The sequence below is a fragment of the Pteropus alecto genome, unplaced genomic scaffold, assembly GCF_000325575.1.
Source record: "Pteropus alecto unplaced genomic scaffold, ASM32557v1 scaffold20, whole genome shotgun sequence".
NCBI lineage: Eukaryota > Metazoa > Chordata > Mammalia > Chiroptera > Pteropodidae > Pteropus > Pteropus alecto.
Genome location: NW_006436298.1, coordinates 37347646 through 37374076, shown reverse-complemented (window position 1 = coordinate 37374076; position 26431 = coordinate 37347646). Strand labels below are relative to the sequence as shown.

Below are 26431 nucleotides of genomic sequence, written 5' to 3'. Positions count from 1 at the left end.
CCGATCGGCCAGTTCTGGGCTCAGAAATCAGCAGCATCGGGGTGAGTTTTCATGAAAAGCAAGGCAAGAAAGTCCCCAGTAGAGCTGCATAGACAATGGCTTAAGGATGATGGGAGAACTTCCAAAGTTTACCTCTAGTAAACCAGTTAATTATAATAATAAATCACACCTGATTTCCTTCCAGAAGGTCAGATTAAAATGTACAGTGGTTTCCACATGGCAAAGTACTTCTTCAGCTTTAAGGAAGATTTTTTTTTTCCCTCTTCTTGAGGTTTTAAGAAATGATTTTAGAAAGAAATGATTTAGGACTAGTTAGTTACTGGTGATGTAGATGAAAGTTTTGAACTATCTGCTTTATATCGCCCTGCTCCCCAGAGACCAAGTGAGTCAGGAAGCTCTGAAAGAACTTCACCTTTTGCACATCCCTCTTGTAAGGCAATGTGCTCTCCAGTGAGGACGAACGCTGCCTTTGAAGTATAGCCCAATGCTCTGACAGACCAGAACCTTCTAGCTTAGTACCAGAGTGTTCATTTGTAGAGCCTGCAACCCCCTGGGGTGAGCTGGTGGATGGTAGAAAGGGAGTAGTTTTAGTTCCCTGGGGGATACCTTTTAGGATTAGGGATGAGGCTGGGAAAGCCAGCTGTTTGATCTTCAGGGGTAAAGAGAGACTGAATGGCACTTTGAAGACCCTAATTTAGAATTCTGTGCTGAGCAAAAATTGCATGCATCCAGATTCCATGCCAAATTCAGATTATGAAAATAAAGGCGTTGGCCGCTCTCCTTGGCTACAGCTGCCAGAGACAAGGACCCAGAGTGGTAGGAGTTTAGGAAGCAGGGAGGAAATCCAGACTGCTCAATATTGAAAATTTTAGGCATTCTAAAGAGGCCTGATCCTCCAGCAGCATGTGTTTGAAGGATGCAGCTGTATTTTGATCTTGTTTATATATTGCTTTCACGGTACATAGTTAACTTTTTATATGAGAATCATGTTACATAAACTGAAAAAAAATCAAGGTAGCCATCTCCCGGTATCTAATCTTTAAGGAATATCAGTTTTAAATTGTTTTGCATGCAAAGCATGCCTGGGGACTGATGTCCCTGAAGTGACACTGTCCAGAAGGGGTTTCATGCTCACCTGTACAGGTATCCAGCAGCGTGGCAGAACACCTGGCCCACTCTCTTCAGGACTGCTCCAACATCCAAGAGATCTTCCAGACACTCTACTCGCATGGATCTGCCATCTCTGAAAGCAAAATTAGAGAGTTTGAGGTGGAAACGGAACGGTTGAATAGGTAAGGAGAAATCCTGTGTATTTGAGTGGTGGTGGGAGCTTCCCTCTTTCCTTGTTGCAAAAATTGATTCAAGTTGGATTGTATATTGTGACACAGAGCGATGCTGTCAGGCTGGTGACTGAGAGTTTCCACTGTCTTGCTCATCAGAGGAACACTTATAGCAGTCAGAGCTGGCTTCATGGGCGAGAGACATACACATTCGAATGCCCAGAGCCTCATGCCTAGAAGGACCCCACACTTTACTGCTCTGTTGTCATCATTTTAAATTCTTAATTTATGAACCAGGGCCCCTGCCTTTTCATTTGTCACTATCTCTCCGAAATTATGTTGCAATTCCCGGAGCTGTTCATATAGAATAACGAGTAGGTCGGAATGACAAGATAGCTACCAAGCATGCAGTCCAGTGCTGCTGAGAACCACAGAGAGAGGTTCTGGAATGTTGAGTGAGCATCCCAGAGGTCCCCAGAGGCACCAGGGACCAGCTAGGCAATCTGATGCAGATGTGCTTGAGATTGACTGGGCACACTGGTCTAACCCTCTCTGCTCTGAGGATTGCCTATCTCTGTTTATACTCTTTGCAAATATGCACAGTCCTCAGTCCCTGTATCCTATCCTACTTAAAATGATTTTATTTATAATATACCCAGTTTTATGGATTCTTCCCAAGTCTCATGACAGAGGTAGTTAGAGTTTGCACTCCCACCTCCGGGCAAGGACTGGTTGCATGTCATCCCAACAATGAGAGAGCTGCTAAAAATAAAAAAGCAAAGGAGAAAGACCAGGGCCAAACCATGGTAACCACTCTGACTCAGAATTGGTCTTGCAGTGGCAAAATGGACTGTCAAATCACATCTGAGTGTGGCGTGGCTGCCTTGACCTACCAATCTTCAGTGGGAAGGCATAGTAAGAATTGGAAAGACTTATGAACTAACCAGAAAGAAATCCAGAGACCATTTTCCAACCACCATTGCTTAATGCCATTCCCCTTGCGTATGGCAAACCTGAACAAATTGAATTATCGTGTTAGGCCTCCCTGATTGGAAGCTGTTTAATATAGTGCTTGAGAACCAGGGAAATGTGACAATCTAGGTCATTTTAAATCTTGAAATTAAATGGTTTCTTTATTAAATTCAGAATACTTAAGAGTGACAATTCTGATGATTACCTTGTAGCAGGAAAGAAGCAGCCCTCTCAGTATCACAGGCCAGGGAGTGCTTAAAAATGGAATCAGGTATTCCCTTTGCAATTTAATGACTTCAGATGCCTTCGGGGGTTCTCTGTTTTGTGAGGATCTCCTCTCTAAAGATTCTGGGATTTAACAAGCCTTTGTAGTTGAACTTGGGGGAGGTTCCTTTCTGGTCAATTATGTACACCTAGGAGAGACCCCAAAGAAGAGGGAATTATTTGGTGCTTGTAATTCACATTATTATGATGTTTGACAGTATACAAAGGGCTCTCACAGACAACCACTTAATCATCAACTTGGGAGGGCAGAATAGTCCCATTTTGCAAATGAGAAAACAAAGACTTCACGGTGAATGACTTTTCTTGTCTAGAGTTGTTAAGTAGCCTAGCCAGGATTCTAAGCACACTGTCCTTTGACCTCACCTCTGTTGTCCTCTCTCTGATCATAGCTGCTGCTTCAACTCAGGAGTTCTCAGAAATAATCGACCAATATGTCCTCATATCTGTTAAACTACTATCTCAAAGTTGTAGGCCTATTACACTCCAAAAAATGACAGCTTTAACTTAGTGAGTGTGGGGGGCCATACCCATTCAAAAGTGTTTCCTCATCTATGTTAAGTACCTACTATGTGCTAGGCATGCAAAGGAAAGTAAAACAGACAAGGTCCCTGCTCTGGTGGAGCTTATATTCCGTTAGGGGAACTAGACAAAAAGCAAACAAATAAACAAGATCATAAGAAAGCTCCAAGTAAATAGGACACTGTAATAGAACAGCAGGGTGGGTTGATTTTCAATAGATGGCCAGGGAAGGCATCTCTGAAGAGGAGACATGTTTAGGTCAAGATTTTAAGGGAAAAAAGAGAATACACATGTGACAAAGTAAGAAGAGTATTTATGGGCCAACTTATCAACCTCAAGCCTGGAAAGAGGTTGGAATGAAACAGGAACTGTCCAGAGGGCCATGGAATTAAAATAGAGTGATAGGAATAGTTACATCAGATAAGATGGCAGGCAGAGTAGTCAGGGCTGGGTAGGATACGGATTTCGAGGCTGTGGACAAGTTTACTCTTTATTCTAAATGTCATTGGAAGTCGTTAAAGGGTTTTAAGTAGGGGGAGAATAGATCTGATTTAAAGTTTGAAAGATTACTCAGACGCAAGGAATGGAAAGGGGCAGGGCAAGAGCAGAAGCAGAGAGAGTATTGCAGTGGACCACTGTGGCCAAAATGAAGACGGTATAAAAGGGCAGGAGTCAGTATATGTTTTCTGGTAAAATCCATAGAAGCCGAAGCTGGATTAGATCTGAATATAAGAAAAAGCGATGGTCTCAAAATTCTCAGGAATCTCACCTGTATTATTGGGTAGATAATAGTGGCATTTACTGAGATGGAGAGGATGGGGGAGGACGAGGCTTGGGAAAAATCAAGAGTTTTAGTTGGGAATGTTATATTTGTGGTATCAATGTGACACCCAAATGGAAATATCAGGCAGAAGCTAGATATGTGAGATTGGCACTCAAAAGAGAGGTCTGGGCTGGAGAAATTTGGGAGTCATGGAAACATAAATGCTTTGTAAAGTCATGGGAGTGGATAAACATCAACCCTAGGAAGAGAGCGTTGATAGAGGAGGGGTCCCTGTGCTGAGCCCTGAGGAAATACCAACCCTCACAGATTTTATAGAGAGTAAGGAGCCAGCAGAGGAGACAGAAGAAATGGCCTTTGAGAAAGGAAGAAAACCAGTAGAGACCTGTCATGACCCAAGTGAGGGAGAACATTTAATGAAGGAAGGAGTCGCCCATTCATGGAATGTGGCCTGGGAAGGCCCCTGCGATGGGTTTGGCCAAATGGAGTTCTGTGAGCTAGGTAAACAGCTTCATCCAATTAATGGGGACCAGAGGTACACTGGAGCAAGTCAAAAAGTAACTGCGAAAGTAGGTACTGTTCTGAGAAGTATTAATGTGAACAAGGACAGAAAAGTATGTTCTCATAACCCCTTACACTGAACTGACCTTGGACTTGCCTAAGCCTCACAGTTGTCTTAGTTATACAGGCACCATGCATATTCCAGGTGGGTGTCTTCATATTCTGCTCTCAGATACACAGTGGTAAGATTGATCCTCAAGGCAAATGGTTTCCAAGTCCCTTAGCATTTCAAGGGTCGTTTGCACTTGGTGTGTGTGAAACTCTCTTAAGATGTGGCAGTCATAGTACTACAAATGGGCGTGTCCCAGGGAAAAGGAATCTTCGCACCTAGAGGACTGGTTTCCTGGGAGAGAAAGCAGAGAAGCTGAAGGCTTATGTTTTTCTGACTCTGCCACAAACTCATTTGCTCTGAATTTATAGTTCTGATTCCTATAAAGCATAATGTTCCCACTGCCTGTCTTGCCAGTAGTTAGCAGTTGTGAGACCATCCAACCTGGAATGAGCTTCGGACACGCTCTACAGTTCCAGGTCCACTTCCCATTCAGAGACCTTTTCTTGTTCACCCACTCATTCATCTTTTGCTTCTGCTCTGTAGCGAGTGGTTAAGAGTACAGGACTAGGGGTCAAACCCCAGGCAAGACACTTAATCTTTCTGTGCTTCTACTTTCTCATCTGAGAAATAGGTATAATAATTATTCAAAAGGCTATGGGGTGTATTATTGAGCAAGAGCTCAGCAAATAGGAGCTACGATTATGATGCTGCTTTTCATTTGTGCCCGTGGAGGTTGATTTATTGAAGTGTACCAGTCACACCTCTCACGATGGCCTGAAGTCACAAGATTGGCTCCTTACCCTGGTTTATCCCCAGTACCTGGCACATGGTATGTCGATGGCTGGGTGGGAAATAACCAGGGGGCTTATCTTTATTTCCAGTTCACACAGAATTTAGTGATTCTTGTACTTAGAGTTGCTTCCTTTATTATTTCATATTAGATACATTTGCTAAAACATCTGACAAACTCACATCCTAACCTGCATTTCCGGCCTGAGTCTAGAGGAGATGACTAAAATATTGGCAAACTAATTATAATCCCAGTGCGAAATTGTGAAAGAGATTTTTTTCTTCCTTTGTAGCCGTATCGAACACCTCAAATCCCAAAACGACCTCCTGACCATAACCCTGGAAGAATGCAAAAGCAACGCCGAGAGGATGAGCATGCTGGTGGGGAAATACGAATCCAACGCCACAGCGCTGAGGCTGGCCCTACAGTACAGGTGGGGAACGAGCCGGGCGCCGCTTTCACCTAGAAATGCCTCCATAGTAACCTTCTGCATAAAAGTAGAAAGCAGGCTTTTAGAAGATATACTGGGGGATTGGTCCAACAAATACCAGTGTGATACATGTTGAAAGTCAATGAGTACACTTGTAGCAATTAAAAAAACAAGAGTGATGAGTATGGTGTTAGTAATGGGTATGTTTCTGCCCACATATTCAACTTAAATACTGTTTCATAAAAGAAGATGAAAGTAAAGACAGTCAAAACACAGATGGTCTGTTGACTAAATTTTAAGTAAAGCAATATTTCACTCAAGTAATATCACTCAGAATATCAGTTTTTGTATTATATGTTCATTTGTTCTTTCCAGTCTTTATTCATATTTGTATATATTTTATGTTGCTGTAAATCTAGTGAATTCTGTTTCTTCAACACATTGTAGTTTTGCAGTGTTGCTCTATAGCCTCCATTTGTTTCGAATGGCTGTATCCCCTACATCAAGTTTATATGTTATTTTATTTACTCATTTCTCTAAAAGACATTTAGACTTTTTCAGACTTTTGACATTGAAAATTATTCTATAGTGAATAATATAATACAGATACTATCTCCCTTCTTTTCACTATTTCCCTCGGAATAAAATTCCTGAAGCATAAATTATAGGTCAAAGGATAGGAATATTTTCATGGCTCTTCAGGCATGCTGCCAATTTCTTCCTATGAAAACAAGCCGGCTTACATGTCTATGATTCCTTCATTGTTGAGTGAGTAGTATATGAATGTACCACGTTTTATCAGCCTCATCAGCTTTGGAATTTATCTATTGTTAAATTACTGCTTTTTTAGTAGCTACAAAGCTATGCCTTATAATTGTTTTCATGGGTTTATTTTATTAGTGTCACCACTTAGGCCTGTTTGCAAAGGTCCCAGAGTAGTGACTCTATCTTACTCTTGGCATCCTCTAAAAAGTCAATATTGTTTTAAGAAACATTGTTTCTTAAAAAAATTTCAAACCAAAATATACAAGACCAAAGCTAGAGAGCAATCTTACTTGTTTACAGACACACCAAAGCAAACAGATAATCCAGTTCTGATAACTCTGGAAACAGGCTGTTCTTCACCCACAGTCCGCCTCTCATCCTCATAGATGAAGCACGTCCCAGCATCTCCAACCTGAAAGGCGGACTGCTCTTGAGAGGAGGAGCTGCCAGCACCCAGAGCTAGTAACCAGGCCCTTTTCCTTATCTCTTAGTAAAGGAAGATGAAAGTAAAGACAGTCACAAAACAGATGATCTGTTGACTAAATGTTGAGTAAAGCTATATTTCCCCAGCTCTGCTTGGAGAAGCTAATCGGTTATTTGCTTAGGAGGGATTTTCACTACTGTGGGCATCTTATCCGGGACCACTCTGGCAGTATGCACGTGGCTCCACCTCCTGTGCAGACGTATGTCCATGCAGGGTCACCAGTGACAATGAGAAAAGGGTCACCTCTGATCTTTTACCTGGTTTGCCCAATGATGATAGGCACAAAGAGGAGAGACTAATGTTTTTTCTTCTAGAAATCCAAACTCAAATTCTTGTCAGATATCTAGTGCTTTATGAGACAATTTTATAAGCATCTAATAGAACTGCGTTGATGGAACCGTTCTCTATCTGTGCTGTCCAATGTGGTAACTACTAGCCACATGTGGCTATTAAACATGAAATATGGCTACTGCAGTGGAGGAACTAAATTTGTCATTTCATTTAACTTACATTCTTTTTAACATAAATAGCCACATGTGGCTAGTGGCTACTCTATTGAATAGTGCAGATCCAGGTCAAATAGTCTTTTTTCTGGTCAAAATTGTCTCCTTTCTAGTCAAAATATGAAATAGGTAACTAATAAAATAGGTAATGCCCTTTGTGGGGTGTTATATTAGTTACCTATTGTTATATAACTAACTATTAGAAGGTCGCCATAAGGGCATCTCCGGAATGTCACAGTTTTTAGGGCCAGGAATCTGGGAGTGGTATAATTAGGTGATTCCAACTCAAGGTCTCTTCTGTTTTTCTGGTCAAGCCATCGGCCAGGACTGTGTCATCTGAAACCTTAACTACAGCTAGCAGATCTGCTTTTGAAAAGACTCATTCACACAATCGTGTGGTGGCTGGCTTTTGGCTAGAAACCTTGGTTCGTCACCACATGGGCCTCTCCATAGGGATACTCGAGAGTCTTTAAGACATGGCACTGGCCTCTTTCAACAGAGAAAGTGCAGGGAGAGAGAATGACCAAGATGGAAGTCACAGCGTTCTTTTAATAACCTAATCTTGGACATGAAATGTCATCACTTCCACCATGTTCTCTTAGTCACACGGCCCAGCCCTGTACAGTGTGGAAGGGGACGACACAGAGGTATGGGTACCAGCATCTGGGGTCCAGGGGAGCCATCCTGGAGACGCTACCACAGCATATTTCCTTTCTCTTTTAGGTATGATCATCCAAGGGGCAACAAACTTGCCTCTCCCACCTTTGGTGCTTTTCTTGTATTTTTCTAGATCCTAGTTCAAAGTTAAGTGGGGAGGTGCACAGCATAGAAGAGCTGTGGCCTTGTCCGAGGTGTTTCTTCACTTATTGGACAGTGAGGCTGAGAGGCAGATCAGGAGCTGGTGAGAACAGCACTGCAGTAAAGAGGCTCCTGGTCCTCTGCCACCGCTGAGGATGCCATGTGCTTCTGTTTCAGTGAGCAGTGCATAGAAGCCTATGAACTCCTCCTGGCGCTGGCTGAGAGCGAGCAGAGCCTCATCCTGGGGCAGTTCCGGGCAGCCGGTGTGGGGTCCTCCCCTGGTAAGTGTGGCCCAAGCCCCTTTGTGCCCCTTCCCCATCTCATCTCCTACCTCTTTTGCTCTGCTGCCCCCATCTCAACTGTTGGCATTGGAACACCTCCCAACATGAAATTTGCTTGTCAAGTGTATTTTTTTGTTTTTTCCTCGTGACGGAGTGAGTAAATTGTTTATGTTAAATGCAGCAAGAACTGGAGCGGAAACAAAATTACAGACAAGTTAAAACAAACAAGCCCTCTTAGGAAATATATTCTCCCAGGCCAGATGGAGCAGGAGACCCACGTTGGTGCTAAAAGAGACTGACTTTTCCACAGCCTTTCTCTGTGGAGCTGGTTAAGGGTTCCTTTGCTGCCCACGTGGCCTTTGCCCCATCTTGCAGCTTCGGTTGGCTGTGCTTTTTCTCCAGGTTTGTACCTTTGGGTGGTATTGAAGCATAAGTTCCCTCTACCTCATCTCCAGATATCTTATGAAAACAGAAGAAATGTTTTCTCACCCTGCTCTCATGAGCTTCATAGAACGCTAACACCATGAGCCCCAGCCCTGAGGAGGAGCAGAGGTGTCTGCTGACACCACTTTGCCTCCCTGACCCCTCTTCCTCCACCCCAGGGGTCATGTGTCCTGTTGGCTTAATTTGTACCTCCAGATCTACACTGCCCCTCACTCAGTCCCCCAATTTTGAATAATTGGAAAGAGTATTAATTGAAAAAGACAAAAATGTGCCATCCTAATTAGCAGCATTTGCTAAAACTTCACCAGTGCTTGTGGCCTCTGCCTTACAATAACATGAGGAGGACTGCAGTAGAAGGAAAGAGAAATCAAGGGAGAAAAGTTGAATCTTTTAGTGCCAAGACCTGGAGCCTATACTTCATAACAGCAGCTTCTTTGGTGAATGGCAGGTAAACAGAAAACTGAAGTGACCAGATCACTCCCAAGCCAGAGATGCATGGCCAGGCCAAGAGTCCCCAGCCATGGGTACCAGGCCATCTGTCGTGGACTGGCTTTTCTTCAAGGGATGTGAGCCCCATTAGGGTTGGTCCTACTACCGGTCACACCTTGCAAAGAAGGTCACCATCAGGTCACTGCCAGAATGAATCCCCCCATCCTTGCCAGCTCCTACCTCCTTGCCTGGGGTCTACCTTTTGCACTGAACATACACATATCTTTCCTCCTTCAGTTTTGACATGTGCAGGAGTCAAGCAAATCTGAGGGACAGGCAACATCCTGGGTATTAATTTCCTGCTTCATATCAAAGTTGCTCACCAAGGGGGCAGGCCTCGATTTGTACGGGTGGCCATTCTCCACATTTCTCTTTTTTAATAGTATTACCATCCCAGCCCAGAAGTAGAAACTCTGCCAACATTTCCATTAGAAACCTCATTTTTCAGGGTCTTTTAACTGAACCATAAACTTTATTCCTCATATTAAACAGATCCTAAAATTATCTTGGCCTGCTGTCAAGTTTTTTTTTTAATATCTGTATTAAAGAAAGCGATCAATTAAAGGAGGGAAAATCAATCATCTTATTTCCAGTTTGTATCAGCGCAATGTCTTAAACCCTTTTGTCCTTGAAAGGTACCTTTTATTAGGCTTGTATCTACTCATCACAATTACTTGTAGGAGCTGGAAGGACTTAAATCTGCATTTAAAATAATTAAAATCAATTATGAAATGCTTTGTATTAATCTAATCCTGGTAGCTCGTGGATATATTTATAAAATGAGTCAGTCAGTAATTATCATGCCTACTTCTGAATTCAAAGAGCAGTCAGTTGGTGAGATGTATGGAAAATATTTTATTTGCAGAAGGAAGAAATGCATGAAAGTTGTCAAAAATGGCAAGAGAATTTTAGCCTGCAGGACACGTGCACCCACATTTCCACCCCACTCTCCATAAGGCTGAGAGTTGGCTTAATTTTTAGCAGTTCCCTGTTAAATCTCACTCTTCCATTCTGATGGCAATGACTTTTGACCTGTCATCCTGCCCTAATGTGGCATTTAGTTGCACAGCAAAGCTGTACTGGTTTGTGACATTCACCCACAGTATCAACTACTGTGTTTTTCTTTGTTTTGTGTTGACTGCATAGGCATTCATTATAGGCATTCTAGATGCTTTAGAGCAGTGGTTTTCAAACTGTGCCCTGGGAAGCTAGAGCGGTTTCTTTGGGCCTCAGTGGTGGGCTTGGAATGTGGGGGAGCTGAAAGTATCACCACACCCCTTCCCACTTCAACCAGTTCTCCATGTATCATTCTTGTATCTTAGGCATAAAATTTCATTTGAAAATTTTTGGAAGACCATGGATCCAGAGCGTAGAGATAGCAAACCAGTGACTTGTTTGGCCAGTTTTAAAACGCAGCCAGAATATGAACATGTTGGGCAGGAAATTTACTATCTGGCTCTGTGCTGGTGCTCACCACTCCTGATTTCTTGGTCCAGCTCAGTTACCTGGCTCCTGGAGGCATTTGAGCTCGCCACTGACTATGACTAAGCTGAGAGAGAAGGGTCAGGGATAGCATCAGTACAGAAAATATAGAGCCAATCTAAAGTTCTCATTTTAACCATTAGGTTTGTCTCTCTTTCCCACATAGAGCTGTAACTGAAACCATAGACATGGGAGATAAGGCACAGCTTTGCCTCAGTTTCTCCCTGCCCTCATTCACAAGGAGGTGCCAGTGCAGGAAAGAACTGCCCCACAGTAGACTTGTGACTGGATGGGAGGAGAAGCCAGGAGCATAGATAATTAGAAAATCATAGCATGTTATAGCTTGAAACAGACCTCAGAGATCACGTTGGCCAACCCCTTCACTTGTTGATGAGGACAGTGGAACCCAGAACAGAGAAGTACCTTCCTGCGTACAGCTTCTAAGTGACAGAGCCAGGCCCAGAACACAGCCATCCACTGCTGGTTTCTCTCCAGCGTGCCTCCTCTGCCCTGAGTACTAAGAACTGATTATCCAGACTCACTCCCGGACTTATTATACTTAGATCTGTATTGACTAATCCATTGGCTTCTCTGCAACATAGGAGACCAGTCAGGAGATGAAAACATCACTCAGATGCTCAAGCGAGCTCACGACTGCCGGAAGACAGCTGAGAATGCTGCCAAGGCCCTGCTCATGAAGCTGGATGGCAGCTGTGGGGGAGCGTTTGCTGTAGCCGGCTGCAGCGTGCAGCCCTGGGAGAGCCTGTCCTCCAACAGCCATACCAGGTAATTCTGGGCCTTTCTGCCTCAAGGTAGACGTGTGTCCACATGTAGTCTGTTCAGCACGCTTGACACGCAGTTACCTAGCTCTCAGGGACTGTGAGGCTTGGGTAAGGGCAGAATTCCGCACCCCCCACCCCACCCCCACCCCCAGCTTGCAGCCTGCTCCATCCGGGGAGGAGTCAGAATCAGAATGGGAGCATTAGCAAGAGCCTTCTGGTTTTGCCAACGTGGAAACTGCAGCCCATAGAGAAGGGTGATTTGTTCAAGAAAGTAGTAGACACGAAACCCAAAACCAACTTTCTGTCTGGTGCTCTTTCTCCTGTTTTTGTTCTATTCTCCATTTGTTTATAGTTCCTGATTTCCAAGAAGCATTTGAAGTAGCTACTTGCTACAAATGGTCACACAAGACTCAGACTACTGGAAGTAGGACCCAGACCCAGTCCTACTTACAGCTCCATTCTCTCCCTTCCTCTTGTGCCTCTGTCCTTTGTAAGTTCTTCTCAGGTAATAATAGCCTCCTCTTGTCTCATCTCTTTTTGCCTCGTACGGTGATGCCATATTCATAGCACGGGCCTAACAGGTACTCAGACATGAACCTGAGTTCAAGTCTGTGGATCTAGAACTAAAGTGAGTACTTGAAAAAGACAAGGAAGAAAGCAGTAGAGATCTTGCTAAGCATAACTTGCTGGAGCTATTGGAATCTTTTGGATGGGGATAGAGTATTAGATTAAAAACCTTTATAGTGACCTTCTCATTTCTTGCTACCGAAGCCCTAAAAATATGAATGCTTTCCCTTTACACACCAGTTCTCATTGTAGAAGGTACTTCTGTTAAAGATTCTTAGGTGATAGTCAAACTTTAAAAGTCAGGAAAGGTAATTTACCCCATTTTCACAGGTGAGAAGACCTTGGCTCAGAGTTATGTAAGTGACTTTCCTAAATAAGGTCACGTGACTGATAGGTAAGAGGGAAATCAGAACTCAAACCCAAGACTTGGGCACCAAGTATATTGTTCTTTCCACTGTACCACGTTGGATCTCGTGACATTAAAACATAGTGTCTGCTTGCAGATCACGTGACTAGAACCACATAAGGGTAGATTGACTCTCAAGAGCCAAAGGAAAAATATTGATGTTTTCTTGGTGCCTGAAAGCAACGTAATGTTTCCATCTCTTTCCCATTGGCAGTATGTAGCCATCTGCCTAAGTGCATCCATTTACCTGTCCTGGACCTGGTGCCTCAGAAGAGGAACAAGCCCAAGAACACATTTGGCCAGGTGCCCACAAGCACAAGCGACCTATTTCCTGTTGACTCTAGCAACAATCGTCTTATTCGGTGAAACACAGATTATAATTTATTTTTTGCTAAAAATCAGGTTCTTCTGTTGAACATAAAAAGCAGATGCTCTTCTTAATCACTTTTCCAGATGTGTATAATCTATAATTTCCATGTTCATTTACAAGAGAATAGTAATGTAGTTCTCATGTTGTCAGTGATCTTGTTCTGTTGATTAGTGAGCATAAGAATTGGGTTGACAGGAAATGTGCGCTGTTTCAGTAGCTTATAAGGGAAGCGTTACAGATTTTTTCTCACACTTCCCCAGCCCAAAAATAATTTTGTTGTTTTAATTCAAATCAGAGACAATTTTGGACTCAGTCAGGAGTAGTAATTCTCATAATAGAAAATTCTTGTATTACCATCCATGTAGTAGAAATCCTGGTTTTGAATATTTGTTAGAAATACTTTAATGTATAAATGAGCCTTGATTTTGAGGCAGTCTTCTAAGAGAAATTTAATTTTAGCTAATATTTTTCTGCAGGTTGAGGTCAATTCAGCACAATCTCTTTTAAGGATGACCTCACTAAAGAATGACCCTTGAACTAAATTCAGTCTCAATAGGATCTTCCCGTCAAAGTACAGAGGAGTTCAGCCCAGATTTCATTTTTACTTTCACTCAGATTTCGGTTCTCCTGAAAATTCACTTTCACGCTCCCACCCAAATCGGGGCAGCCCAGAGTGGATACGGAAGAACCACACATGGGCTTTCATGTGCCCCAGCATTCTTAGGGCAGGACACAACTCAGAGTTCTTTACCCTAACACAGGCTCAGAAGGAAGTCTCAAACCACCAACCCCTTTCATAACCACAATAATTAATTTTGTTTGTCATTCCAGTTCAGACATTCTCCTATGTCAACTTTATGGAAGAAAGAAAGAAAAGGAGCTTTCTGTGTCAGAGCTTCATATGGCTCTATAAATCCCCTTCCTAACCACCTGGCATAGAGCATTTTTTTTTTAATTATTTAATTTTCAATTACAGTTGACATTCAATATTATTTTTTATTAGTTGCAGGTGTACAGCATAGTGGTTAGACATTTATATACCTTATGAAGTGATCCTTCTTGATTAGTCTAGTACCCACTTGGCACCATACATACTTATTACAGTATTATTGACTATGTTCCCTATGCTATACTTTACATCCCCATGACTATTTTATAACTATCAATTTGAACTTCTTAAAACCTTCACTTTTTTCATCCAGCCCCCAATCCCACTCCCATCAGGCATCTATCCATTTGTTCTCTGTATATGAGAATTCTAATCAGAGTGTCAGTTGTTCCTCAGGGACTCAAGAAAGAAATGCTGAGTCTCAGGCCCCCAGAGGCCTTCCTGGAAGCACACAGACAGCTCCCGAAGACAGGCAGATCGTGGTTTTAAAAGGAGCAGCGAAAGAGTAGTTACCAACAAGGAGAAAAAAAATGGTAGCTAGCCCATCAGTTGACTGTTGGCCAGGAGCCCAGGAATGCTGCTGTTTCACTTTTGAAAAACACAGCCATGGCCTCATCAGAAAGTGTAATCGTCTTAATGGAAAGAGTAACTAGGTAATGTTGATGGCCTAGATAGTTTTATCAACATTATCACAACAGAGAGGCAAATGGACTAAATTGTTGGGGAGCGGGAATGGGAATTCTTAATTAAGCCCACTCTTTTTGTCAAGCGTCACAATTTCATTTCACTCGGCAGAAGCACAGCCATCAATCTAAATCTACAAAAGGACATGTGGCCAAGACAGACTGAATCTCAGCAAGTTTGCCCTCACAGAGGTTGGAATTGAGTTCTTTTTGTCCTACCATCAGGCAGGGACCACCGTGAGCCATGTGAGAATGCAGACTGGAGCCTTGTGGTAAGCCCTGGGCACCTCCAAGGAGCCAGGACACCACCTGGCTGACCACTCACATGAGGGCATAATCCCCAAATTGGAATGGAGGGCAGTGGAGCTCAAGATACCCTCTAAACTAGTCTTAAGATGAAATTTTATTGGGGTAGAAAAGAAGGTCGAGGACAATGGAATCATGTCCACTGAAACAACGAATGGGATTAAAACAGCCACCCAATTAAGAAAGGCCTATCCCCCCACCATCAGCAAGCTTCAGGGAATAAGCGTCGGACCAGATCTGCTGTCGTAATAGTCATCTTTACTTCCCTCCGAAAAGGAGAGGCGTGTTCCCCATCCTGGTCTCAAGAGAGCCCATCTGAAGTCTCGGGATTAATGCCTGGAAGGGTCAGTAAACTCTAAAGTCCGGCTCAGACACGTTCCCCAACATGGCAGCATGGTGCTAAGGCCTCCTGCTCAAACGTCCCTGTCGCTTATCTTTTAGGTTCTACAAAAACTAAGTAGAGACCTGAAATGCTTTTTGTGCATTTTTTTTTTTCTTCTTTAAGACCTAACCTCCTAATTTCAAAAGAATTGTGTGCTTGTTGTAAAAATAAATAAAAAATTAAAACCAAGTATTACATAAAGTTCTCCATGCTAGGACTCTCCCTGGAAAGGACACTGCAGACAGTTTGGGATATACTTCCACAGATTTAACTGTCTGTTTTTTATCGGTTAAAACCCTTGGTTGCAAATGACAGAAAGGACTCAAATAGCTTAAACAAAAAGGGGTCTTGATGGAAGGATTTTGGGTCTGCCACACAGGAACTGCATACGCAGGCTGCGGGCAGAAGGTTACAGTGAGCCCGAGCAGCAGTAGAACCGGGCACCTGAGCACAGCCAGGCCAGACTTAAATCCAGCCCGTACGGCCCCTGCAGTTGGCTTTCACGTCCTCCCTGTTGCAGGCAGGATCCCCAGACAACAAAACCAACACACAACCTGCATTTGTACAAGATACTGCCTGGTTCACTGACGTCAAGCAAGAAAAACCCAGGAAGGGATGTCTTGACCAGCTGGGCTCAAGTGCCTACCCCTGTCATTTGTGGCCACGGCAGTTCTCACAGGAGCCACATGGAGGAAAAAAAGGATAAGTCCCAGAAGAAGAGAGAAGATATGTACTCAGCAGACCAAAACATGACTACATCTTTAAAAACATGACTGCATCTAATTTTTAACCTAACAAAGATCCTATCATATGGACTCCCTTGAAACTTGCTTTTCCCCCTTTACATTATATCTCTCCACGAGTCCTTCTTTTCAGTAGTTGCACAGCTTTCCATTGGATGGCAGTCCATCAGGTAGTTGAACAATTTCCTCTTGGTGGACATTTGTATCTAGTCTTTCATTTTTAGGACACTGCTACAACCAAGTGTCCTAAAAATGTCCTAAGACAATGTCCAAGTGTCCTAAGAAAGCCAAGCATTCTTGTCCTTCTACCTGCCCCTCTTGTGCAGTTTCTGTAGGACCAATTCAAAGAAGCAGAATTTTCTGGCCCCAAAATGATGAATGCTTCAAACGTCAAATAGCCTTCTATGCATGATCCAGCTGTTTTCCTACAGCCAGTGCGTGAGTGGGCCTCTTTCTCCACACCCTTTCTGAAACTGGGTACTATAAATTTTTTCAATTTGGATAACTGTAGGCCAAAAAAAAAGAACTTAATATTTTAATAGGTATCTCTTATTAGTGATATTGAAAATCATTTACAATCTTTATTTTTCTAATGCCAGAGAAAACGTATCAGTATAGCTGTCAAGCCTAATGGTGTCTATCTTGGTGTGTTATCAGTGACCAAATCAGGGAGAGGGTATTTTTTTTCTTTTTTAAAGATGCCTGGTTCCCAACACCATTATAATGGCATCTTTAAAAATGGCTGCAGCTGTAGTCTCTGTCTCCTAAATATCTGTTTCTCATTTTGACTTCCACTGTCAGCTGAGTCCTTAGGAGCTTTCTGGCACCAGACAGTTTTTGAGGATTTTCATTATCTGGCAGCAGATTTCCCTATATCTGTATTTTGTTACATAATTCTCTTTCATTTAATCTCTACTTCTCCTAGAGAATTCTGATGATCATTCCAGGGCTTACAGATCTCAGAAGTTTAGATTGTGTTTAGTGTTTTTGGTCCTTTGTGACAAGAATTGTCAAAAAAAAAAAAAAGAGAGAGAGACAGAGAGAGAAGATGGAAGGATACTCCCAGTATAGCACTAAAAGACACAGGCAGTTGACAAGGTCTAACCTTCTGCTTGGAGGGCTAGAGCCACTTAGGAGTGGCTAATGTGGCCAACTATCACCTGGGCTGACCTCTCCAAACAAATTCTAAGTCCTCAGCATAATAGAAGGCCAGTCCCAAGGCACTTTCCTTCTGAAAAAGAGCTGCTCCTTGGTGCAATGAGATCTCAACTGGGGCCAGGTAAAAGGATGAAAACTTCAGGAAAAAATCCGTCTGGTTTTCAAAGCACTAAAAAAAAAAAAAAAAAGTGCCCTTCCAGCTTTCTGCCAAGACAAGACAAGGAAGCTAAAGAAACAAATTCTTCTTCTGAAAAGCAGGATGGAGAGTTGTCTTGGATGAGGATGAGACATAGTGGAGGGGAACAGAGAAAAGATATTTGAAAAAAATTTGTGTCCACATTCCATTATGTCCAGGGCAGGCGGAAAGGTGGGATGTCCAAGGCCTGGCTCTTGTGGGCTTCCCCCCACTTCAGGCCACCTGGATGCAATCTAACAAAAGATTCACTGGCAACTAACAGACGCAGAGCAAAACCAGCATGAGGGGAGCTCAGGCAGAGTGTCACAGTAAGGGCAAACCCACGCGATCTGACTGAACTCGCAAAACCAGAGCAAAACGCAAAACTGCAGCTCCACCATCCTGGGGTGGGCTGTGGGGTTTTCCATCTGCAGCCCTTTCTACAGTGCTTCTCAGAAAACGTGTACGGCCTCCCACCCTGGAGAGGAGGAGTAACCCAGACCACATGGAAAGTGATTTATTCCCTCTTGACAACTGAGATCATCCAGCATTCCAAGCTGGGAGAGTTAATGGATGACTTAACCCTTGCCCAGCACTGGCAGCAGGCCCTCGGGAGACCAGCAGTGCCTTTGTCTGCAGGAGGCCAGAGAAAAGACCGGTGGCTTCTCCTCCTTTTACCACTGTCATAATCGTATTCTGCAGTGGAACGTTAAAAGCGCAGAGCAGAATTGTAATTAACCTCGCCTGATCTGTTCCCCACTTGTGTCCTGGAAGGGAGAGAGAGAAGCCAGAGGGGCTTCTGTGGGGCTGTGGTGCTTATCTTGAAATTAAACTTTCCCCTGATAAAAGCATTTTAAAGCTCTGAGCTTCGGACAAGGGTGGGATCTGTTCAAGAAGAGGTTTTGTTCTTTTTTCTTCCTTTCTGAAAACTATACCCTTAGCAGAGATAGTGAAACAAAAGTCTTCCCCACCTGCCTGCCTCTGGGCCCATTGTCTCCTTTCCACAGCCTGGTGATGTGGGAACTATTAGTATCTGCAGTTCACCGCAGCCCAGAAAGCTTGGGTAGTTTACTGTGGGACGTAAAGCTGGGTAGTGGAGAGCAAATAACTTTAATTGGGTCTGCTGATGTCAGAGACCTGTTCGTAATCACTGGCACCCACCGGTTCAGCCCAAGAGCATAGTGGCCTCTTCTTGAGAATTTGAGAAGGTTATGAAGTCCCATCACCTCACAGGCTGCAGTGCAAATGCCCACTTATTCTATGGGGTAGACCAGTTGTCCTCAAACCATAGTCACTGGGAGGGTGTGTTAAAACACAGTTTGTTGGGCCCCACTCCAGAGTTCCCAATTCCTATAGTGCTTAGGGGTGGGGCCTGGGAGTGTGCATTCCTAGCACATTCCCAGGTGGCCACTATGGCCAGCCCAGTGACTACTCTTTAACAGCCACAGGGGCAGACCAACCCTGCTAAATGGAAAATCTGCCAAAACAGCGTCACCTCAGTGCCTGCGTAATAGAGAACGCCAGCTTCTAAGCGCTCTCTGAAGTTTGAAATTCCTTTTTAAAGCGAAAGTAAATAAAATGTGCCTCAAGTATAATTGTGATCTTTTTTAAAAGTAGTCTAAAAAAAATGTGACAAAAGGTCATCTAGGTGGTAGATGCATGGCTGTTGGTTATTCTCTGCTTTTTTCAGTATTTTTAAATTTTTCAAAATGATTTTTAATGAAAGGAAGGACTAGGCTTGTAGAGGGGAACCTCTGATCCTGAGTCCCAGCCTCACAGGAAAGGGTTTCATATCCGGAGCCGCCTCCCGATGCCCTGGGAGGGAGGTGTTGATGTTCCCCAGCACCACCCTGTCCTCACAGCCCACACCTGTGAGCACATCTCACACTCAGCCCTGTGGAACACCTTGCGAATGGTGCCACCACTTCAGTTTGCTTTCGTTTTGTTGTCCATTTGTCTGTGGAACATGAGATGTCTGTCCTTCCATGTCAATGTTAACAATTCTTGAAAGTGAGCTCTGAGTTCTACTTGAATGGTTTTGCCTACCACCACGCTATTTGCAGGCAGATCTTTATGTCTTTACTGAGGAAAGCTGAGATGCCGAGAGGGGGCCATGTTTTCTCCCTTGGCTAAGACCCTCTTCTCGGGCCGTTGTCATCCTCAGACACCCTGGCAGGCTCCCCGATGCCCTCTGCTGGGATAATCTTTGCTCTTCCACGCTTTTCTTGAGCACTTCGTTTGTCTGTTGCACCTGAAGTGTTCCATCTGGAAGGTGTTGCTCCTCCCTTCTTATCCTTTTTTAAAATACAGCTTGAGAAAACATGACAACGCTGATTAATAATTTAATCCTCCTTCCTACCTTTGCAGCTTCTACCGTCTCTCCCCAAGATTGTTGCAATAGCTCCCCGTCTCCTTACCCACTGTATCTCTCCTCACCACAGTGGCCAGAGGGATCCTGTTCAAATGTAAGGCAGATCATGTCACTCCTCTATTACAAACACTCCAGTGGCTTCTATTCTAATGCTAGAGAAAAAGTCACAACCCTTATAAAACACTGCATGACCTGGAACCCTGCCCCTCCCACACACACCCTCCTCTCTGACTGTTTCTCCTCCTCCCTCTCCCTTAGCTGACTCTGATTCAGCCAGAATCTCATTCTTGCTGGCCAAGTTTGCTACCTCAGGGCCTTTGCATTTGCCAAGCCCTCTGCCTGGGTCACTCTTTCTCCAAATATCAACATGGCTCCCTTTCTTGCCTCCTTCAGTTCTACTCAAATGTAACTTCATCTTGCGGGCCTTTCCTACAACCCTATTCTGAAGAATAATTTATCTTATTATTCTTACCACAAGTTTACAAAGCATGTACTGTCGTTGCCTTCATTTTACAAAAAGGCACAGAGAGGTTGAGTCACGTGCCCTCTACATTTGCAAAGCGTGGAAGGCGCCGGGATCGCAGGTAAAGGTGGTGCTTCTGTTTCAGGTTCTCCAGAGAAATGGAACGAATAGAGGTGTGTGTGTGTGTGTGCGCCCGTGCGTGTGTGTACACGCATGTGTATGTAGAGATTGATTGATTGATTGATTTTAAGGAATTGGCTCATGTGATTATGGGAGCTGGAAAGTCCTAAATCTATATGGCGAGCAGATTGGAGACCAAAGGAAGAGTTGATATCGCATTCTTGAGTCTGGAGACTGTCTGGGGCAGAATTTCCTTTTTCTTTGGAGATCCATCTTAAGGCCTTCAACTAGTTAGATGTGTCCTGCCCACGCTATGGAGGTTAATCTGCTTTACTCAAAGTCTGCTGATTTATAATGGTAATCACATCTAGAAACTACCTTCACAGCAACACCTAAAACAGGTGTTTGGCCAAGCAACTGGGTGCCGTAGACTAGCCCAGTCGATACATGAAATTAAGTGTCACAAATTCTGAAGAGGTGTTGTGTGTTGGCCAACTGATCTTGCTTCCTTCGATGGGTGATTGCGCTTCAGGTGTTCTAGAGCTTCCTGTCCTAGTCGGAGTTCTCTGACTTGAAGACCACCCCAGTCTCTAAGATGTTTCTCATGTACACAGCTCGGTAATGTGTCACACGTAAGAGTAGAATGGCCCTTGGTTAGTTGGGGGCCTCATCACCCCTATTCCAGGGTGAGGTGAGGAGGGTAGGCCTGACTCAGGGCAGCCGACAGCCTGTGGATGTCACTCACTGCTCCTGGCAGAGCTCCTCGAGACGGAGATCTTGGGACGGCAGGGCTGTGGAGTGAGAAGGCTGTGTGTGGCCCAGGGCCAGTTGCACCAGTTTTCAGCCTCTTAACCAGGCAAGTCACTTAACGTCTCTGAGCCTCAGTTTCCAAATCTGTAACCACAGAGATGATAATGCCAGTCTGACCTGTTTTGTTGAGAGTTCAGTGGGCCTCTGCTTGTTTTTCTGCTGTCTTTCCAAAGCCAGTTCCATGAGGGCTGTGTCAAGCGTAGGCGAGTCCGTGGGTCCAGAGAAGCTGCTATAGGTCCAGGCTGGCCTCAGATGCCCAAGGACTGACCAGGTGGACCGGACCTCACTCTGAGCTAGTAGGGGCAGGCTGCCCACTGCTGGAAAAAGCCAAAACCCTCTTAAGAGCCATAGCTCAGTTTTCCTGTGGCACACCCTTTCATGACTTGGGTTCCATAGAAGCCTTCAAGACCATCATGTGCCCAGAGCTCAGCCCTAGGTACTTCTCAGGTCTGGCAGTCCTTGCCCAGTCACTGTTTAGCATGGGTGACCAAGGGCCCCGTGGTCTGGCCTGAATCCTTGTGGTGGACATGAGTCATGATTTGGGAGGAATGGCCAGTGAGGCCTGGGGACACCCTGCTTTCTCAGATGTGATTACACACACCTATGATTTTTTCAGGGTGCAAAGCATCCTCCTTTACTTTCACTCCTTCCAGCTCTCGCCCTGAGGGGACTGCTGTCAGCAGTCCAGGACACGTGTGCACGTGTGAGTAAGTGTACACACACACACACACACACACACACACACACACACACACACTCCATAGATCATGCCACAGGTCTTTTGTTTTCCAGCTTGCTTTGTTCCCTTAACATATCCCTTTTTTTCAGTCTTGTCCACATATACACCTGTTTTTATTACACATGAATTATTTTTCATCTCATTTCCTCACTTAAAATATCTCCACCATTGTCATAATTACTACTGTAACGTCTACATAATTGTCCTTCTTTTGCTGTACACTATACTTTACTAAACCCTATTTTCCTTGAAACGTCTTTGTATGTGTGATTATCTCATTGCTTCTGTGGAATTATTTTCTTAGAATTCTTTCCTAGGGTCCACACCATTGTGTTAAAGGGTATAAACATTTCTGTTATTCTTCATATTTATTTCCTAAAAGCAGGTGGTATCAATTCACTGTGCCATGAAGAATGCTTTTTACTTTTTTTTTTTTGGACTGCCATCTAAATACGGCTGGAGAGACAAAAGAGTGGAAAAGGAGTAAGGAAAAAGGACCTGTTAGCAATGACTTGGAAACATGATGGATTTCTTTATCTTCTCAGCACAACCAGCTCCACAGCCAGTAGCTGTGATACCGAGTTCACTAAAGAAGATGAGCAAAGGCTGAAGGATTATATCCAGCAGCTCAAGAATGACAGGGCAGCAGTCAAGCTGACCATGCTGGAGCTGGAGAGCATCCACATCGACCCTCTTAGCTACGACGTCAAGCCCCGGGGAGACAGCCAGCGGCTGGATCTCGAAAACGCCGTGCTGATGCAGGAGCTGATGGCCATGAAGGTATCTATAGGTGGGGGTTCTGCTCTCAAACCCAGTTCCTAGTCACTCCACCATCATCATAAGGGAATACAAAAAGGTCCCTGCAAGCGGGTCAGCTGATGAGAAATCACCCCCACCCGTGCTCAGTCGCCTCTCCCCAGAGGAGAGCCAGAGCCTCATTAGTAGACAAGGACAGTTCCACTTGGGCTGGATGTGTTTCTGGAGGGGTGAGTTGAATGCCCAGGATCCTCAGCTTTGAGAAACCTCATTCTCCAAGAGAAGCAGCTCAGACCTCTCTGCAGCTGGAGCAGCAGCCTCTGTCCATCAAAAAGGACCCCTGTCTCCAGAAGCCTACCCGTGCTTCTTAGGTTGATTCTGCTGATGTTGAGTTGAAATGGGGAAGAGCAGGGCAAGGCCACTGATTTCCTGACACCCTTGGCCCTTTGGTGCCTTGTGGAGCCTGCTCGGCTCATCACTGACTCCAGTGAGGTTTGCTGGTGCTGTTCAGGTCACGTTTCATGATAAGATCTTGGGCTGATCTGCTGGCCAGCTGAGTTATCTGCTGGCACCTCTAGAGCAGGGGGAGCTTCTTGGAAAGCTGATGCTTCCCATCAGGAAGTGGTCCAACTGCCACCCTTCTGCAGGATACACTTTGCTCATTTCTGGCCAGGGGCCAAGCATTAGGCTTTCTCAGAAAACAGCTGTGGTATGATAAAGAATACGTCTAGTATTTGTCCCCAGTTCCAGGCACAGAGCTTCAAAAACCCCTGGAATTTCCTGAGTGACAGCAGTGTCTTTGTTATGCTCTCAGGGTGACTCATGGTAGGCTCCCAGAGAGCTTCAGGTTGGGGGCTGGTCACCAAAGGGACCAAGCATATGACTAGAGGGTTGACACATTCAGCCCCTTGACCTCCAGGAAGGGGAAGATGGCTGGAGATTGAGTTCCATTGTACAGCCAATGATTTAATTAATCATGTCTATGTCATGATACCCCAATAAAAAATCTGTATGCTAAGGCTGAGAGAAGCTTCCTGGTGGATAAACGTGTAGATGTGCCAGTAGACAGATGCACCCTGATCCGATGTAGAGAGGGCACAGAGGCCTGCATGCAGGACTTCCAGGTACACTGTGTACAGTGCGTTCCTGAGTCCTACAAGTTCTTCTGGAGAGTTATTGATCCTGAAGGGGTTGTGGGAACCCTGAATTCATAGGCAGTTGGTGAGAAGTGCAGATGGCCTGGGATTTGTGGCTGGCATCTGAAGTGAGGGTGGTGTGTGGAGGCCTGTGCCCGTAACGCGTGTGTGCGTGTGTGTTTGAGGCAGGGGGTCTTGCAGGATTTCAGGAAGTTTGTGTCAGAGTTGTATTGTGTATACCCAGTTTAGGGTGGAAACAGAATAACTGCCCTCCAGGAGCACAGTCCTATGTCGCTGCAACCTGCCGTCGGTAGGCGCACGGCAGAGGTAGGCACTTGCAAGGGTTACTCTCTCAGGTCCTGAGCTCACGCAGGGCCCACTGATGTGGGCAGTTGGGGCCGGGAGCCCTGTTCCCAAGCCTGCTCTCTAAGCTCTGCCCTCCTGTGCACAAAGGCCTGACCTGCACAGCGTTGGCCTCTGTGCTGTCCCTGGCTCCCAGGTGCTGAGACCTGAGGAAGGGGCTCTCAGGCTGAAGCTGGGTCACTGTCAGTTTAGGAACCAGATGCAAGTCCGTTGGGCCAGGGTGGGTCACAGTGGTGCTGAGTTAATGGTTCATAAGTGGTCCCTCCTGCTGGGAGCAGCACTGTCCTCAGAAGAAAGACCAGGCCCACCTCTGGTTACACCGCCTTCACAGAGGCTGGGGAGCCATCGCAGGGGTCATCCCCGACACACTCTGGGCGACTTGCTCAGCACGTCCCCAACCTTGGTGGCTGCATGAGGTCGAGTCTCACTTAAGCCTGGGAAGACTGGGCAGCAGCAACAGGTGCAGAAACAACCCTGCCTTGGTTTCCAAGCCGGCTTATCTCAGTCCCAACCATGCAGCTCAGACCTGACTCGTGCTTCCTCTGAGGACCCTCAAGCGGCGTTGGCCGATCTCGCACCCCATTGCCCATGAATTAGACATCGTGTCCATAATCTCAGTGCTTCCCCACCCCAGTCAGGAGCCCTCACTGTGGGCCCTGGTACCCTGTGGCATGAGCTGTGAGGCTGCCCTTCCATCACTTATTCCAAACGTCACGTTTCCTTTGGCCCAAAACTAAGGATTTTTATATTCCTTTTTATATTCAGGCCAATATGTCATATGATAAATTCAGTGTTATTCTGGCCAGGAGAGACATTTTTGGTGAAATAAAGTGCTAATATTCCCTTTGCTATTTGAAAATAAAATATGTACGCATCATAGAAATTTTCTAAGAGTAGAAATTATTAAAAGCCGGGATAGAAATAAACCCATAACATCGTGATCCAGGGGCAGCCATTGCTTGCGTTCTGGCTTGGTTCTCGCTTTTCCTTCCTTTGAATGTTTTGAAGGATAAACATCAGTCGTCTCCCTTCCCATGTGTCCCTAGCAGTGTGTTCAAGGATGTGTGCTCACCCCTACCAAATCCTTTAGCAGAAGATTATATTGGATTTCACCATTTTGTTCTAGAACACAACTGCTGAGAAACTCAAGTTTCCTGTTCGTTTTTTTCACTCCTCGTACATGATCTTTAGCAAACACCTTTTCATCTCTAGATGGTTGACTCAGTTCCTTTTCATGTCCACTCTTCTTTTTTAAATACCCTTTCCTTTCGTTATGACTCCTCTTCTTTGACCTTTTTAGTTGTTTTAAATATTTATTTTCTAGTTTTTCACTTGTTATTTCTGGTTCTTGTAAATGCTGATTCTACCTCAACATCTTCTCTTTGCGTGTGTGTTGGGAGATCGTTTGGACCAGCTCATCTTCAGTGCAGCTTGTATCTTCCGTGGGAGCCTGTGGGTCCAGGGTTGTAGATGTCCCTGCATGTGGCTCTATGCTCAGATCTGTTGGGACCTGTGGGTTTCAGAGTTTAGAATTAGTTCTTGTTATGTTCTTGGCTTAGGATTCCTGTTCCACATCTACACATGACACAAGTTTATGTTTCTAATTCCTCAAAAGGCTTTTTTCTTTCATTTCTCACCTAGAGTCTGAGTGATGACAAGTTTCTTTGCCATGTTTCCACAAAGGAAATCTCCCAGTCTCTTTCTCTGAGAGTCTTGGCTGCCATCAGGGTCTCCATACCAGTCTGAGCCTCTGCGGGCCAGCGCTGTAGCCACCTCACCTTTCTGTCGGGAGGTGTTCCCTCTCCATTTCTGGCACCCGTGGACTCGTCGTTCCTTCATTTAAGCTTACATTTATGTGTTCGTTCTGGGTGTGACCGTCTACAAGCTTACTATGTAATGTTTTCAGAACCTTCAGAATCCTGCTTCTAATGGCAAAAGATGAGAAGCCTTCAGTGTGTGGAAGTACCTTTCATTCTAGTTTTATACCTCATCTTTAGAAATGGTTTGGCGTCTTGTTTTGAGTAGTCACTAAGCACATTGCCTCGTTCATGTCTAACGCCCCGCAGCCCTGAGCATGACAAGCTACAGTGAGTCCCCTCTAAGTTTATCTCCACCCTAGAGGGTGAGAATATCTACCCCTGGGCTGGTTTATCCAGGAGCACACTCCAGGTGTATGGCTTATTACTTTGGAGGTGACTAGAATCAGTGACTGTGGTGAATCTCTCTCAAGGCAGTGACTCAGTGTTGTGAAGAATCCTCTTAGTAAGGTCATACAGATAGCTGACAGACAGACCTG

The 26431-nt window shown here is 44.7% G+C and overlaps 1 protein-coding gene across 1 annotated transcript in view; it reads left to right on the top strand.

The window, feature by feature from the left end:
* MCC (mutated in colorectal cancers) overlaps nt 1–26431 on the top strand; it is a 379504-nt gene that overhangs the window by 331303 nt on the left and 21770 nt on the right. The window contains exons 11-16 of the mRNA XM_025047770.1: nt 1–41; nt 1144–1292; nt 5533–5673; nt 8398–8501; nt 11519–11702; nt 22426–22660. The exon at nt 1–41 is cut by the window's left edge and continues 14 nt beyond it. Coding sequence (XP_024903538.1) covers nt 1–41; nt 1144–1292; nt 5533–5673; nt 8398–8501; nt 11519–11702; nt 22426–22660 — 854 coding nt within the window. The remainder of the gene's footprint in view (nt 42–1143; nt 1293–5532; nt 5674–8397; nt 8502–11518; nt 11703–22425; nt 22661–26431) is intronic.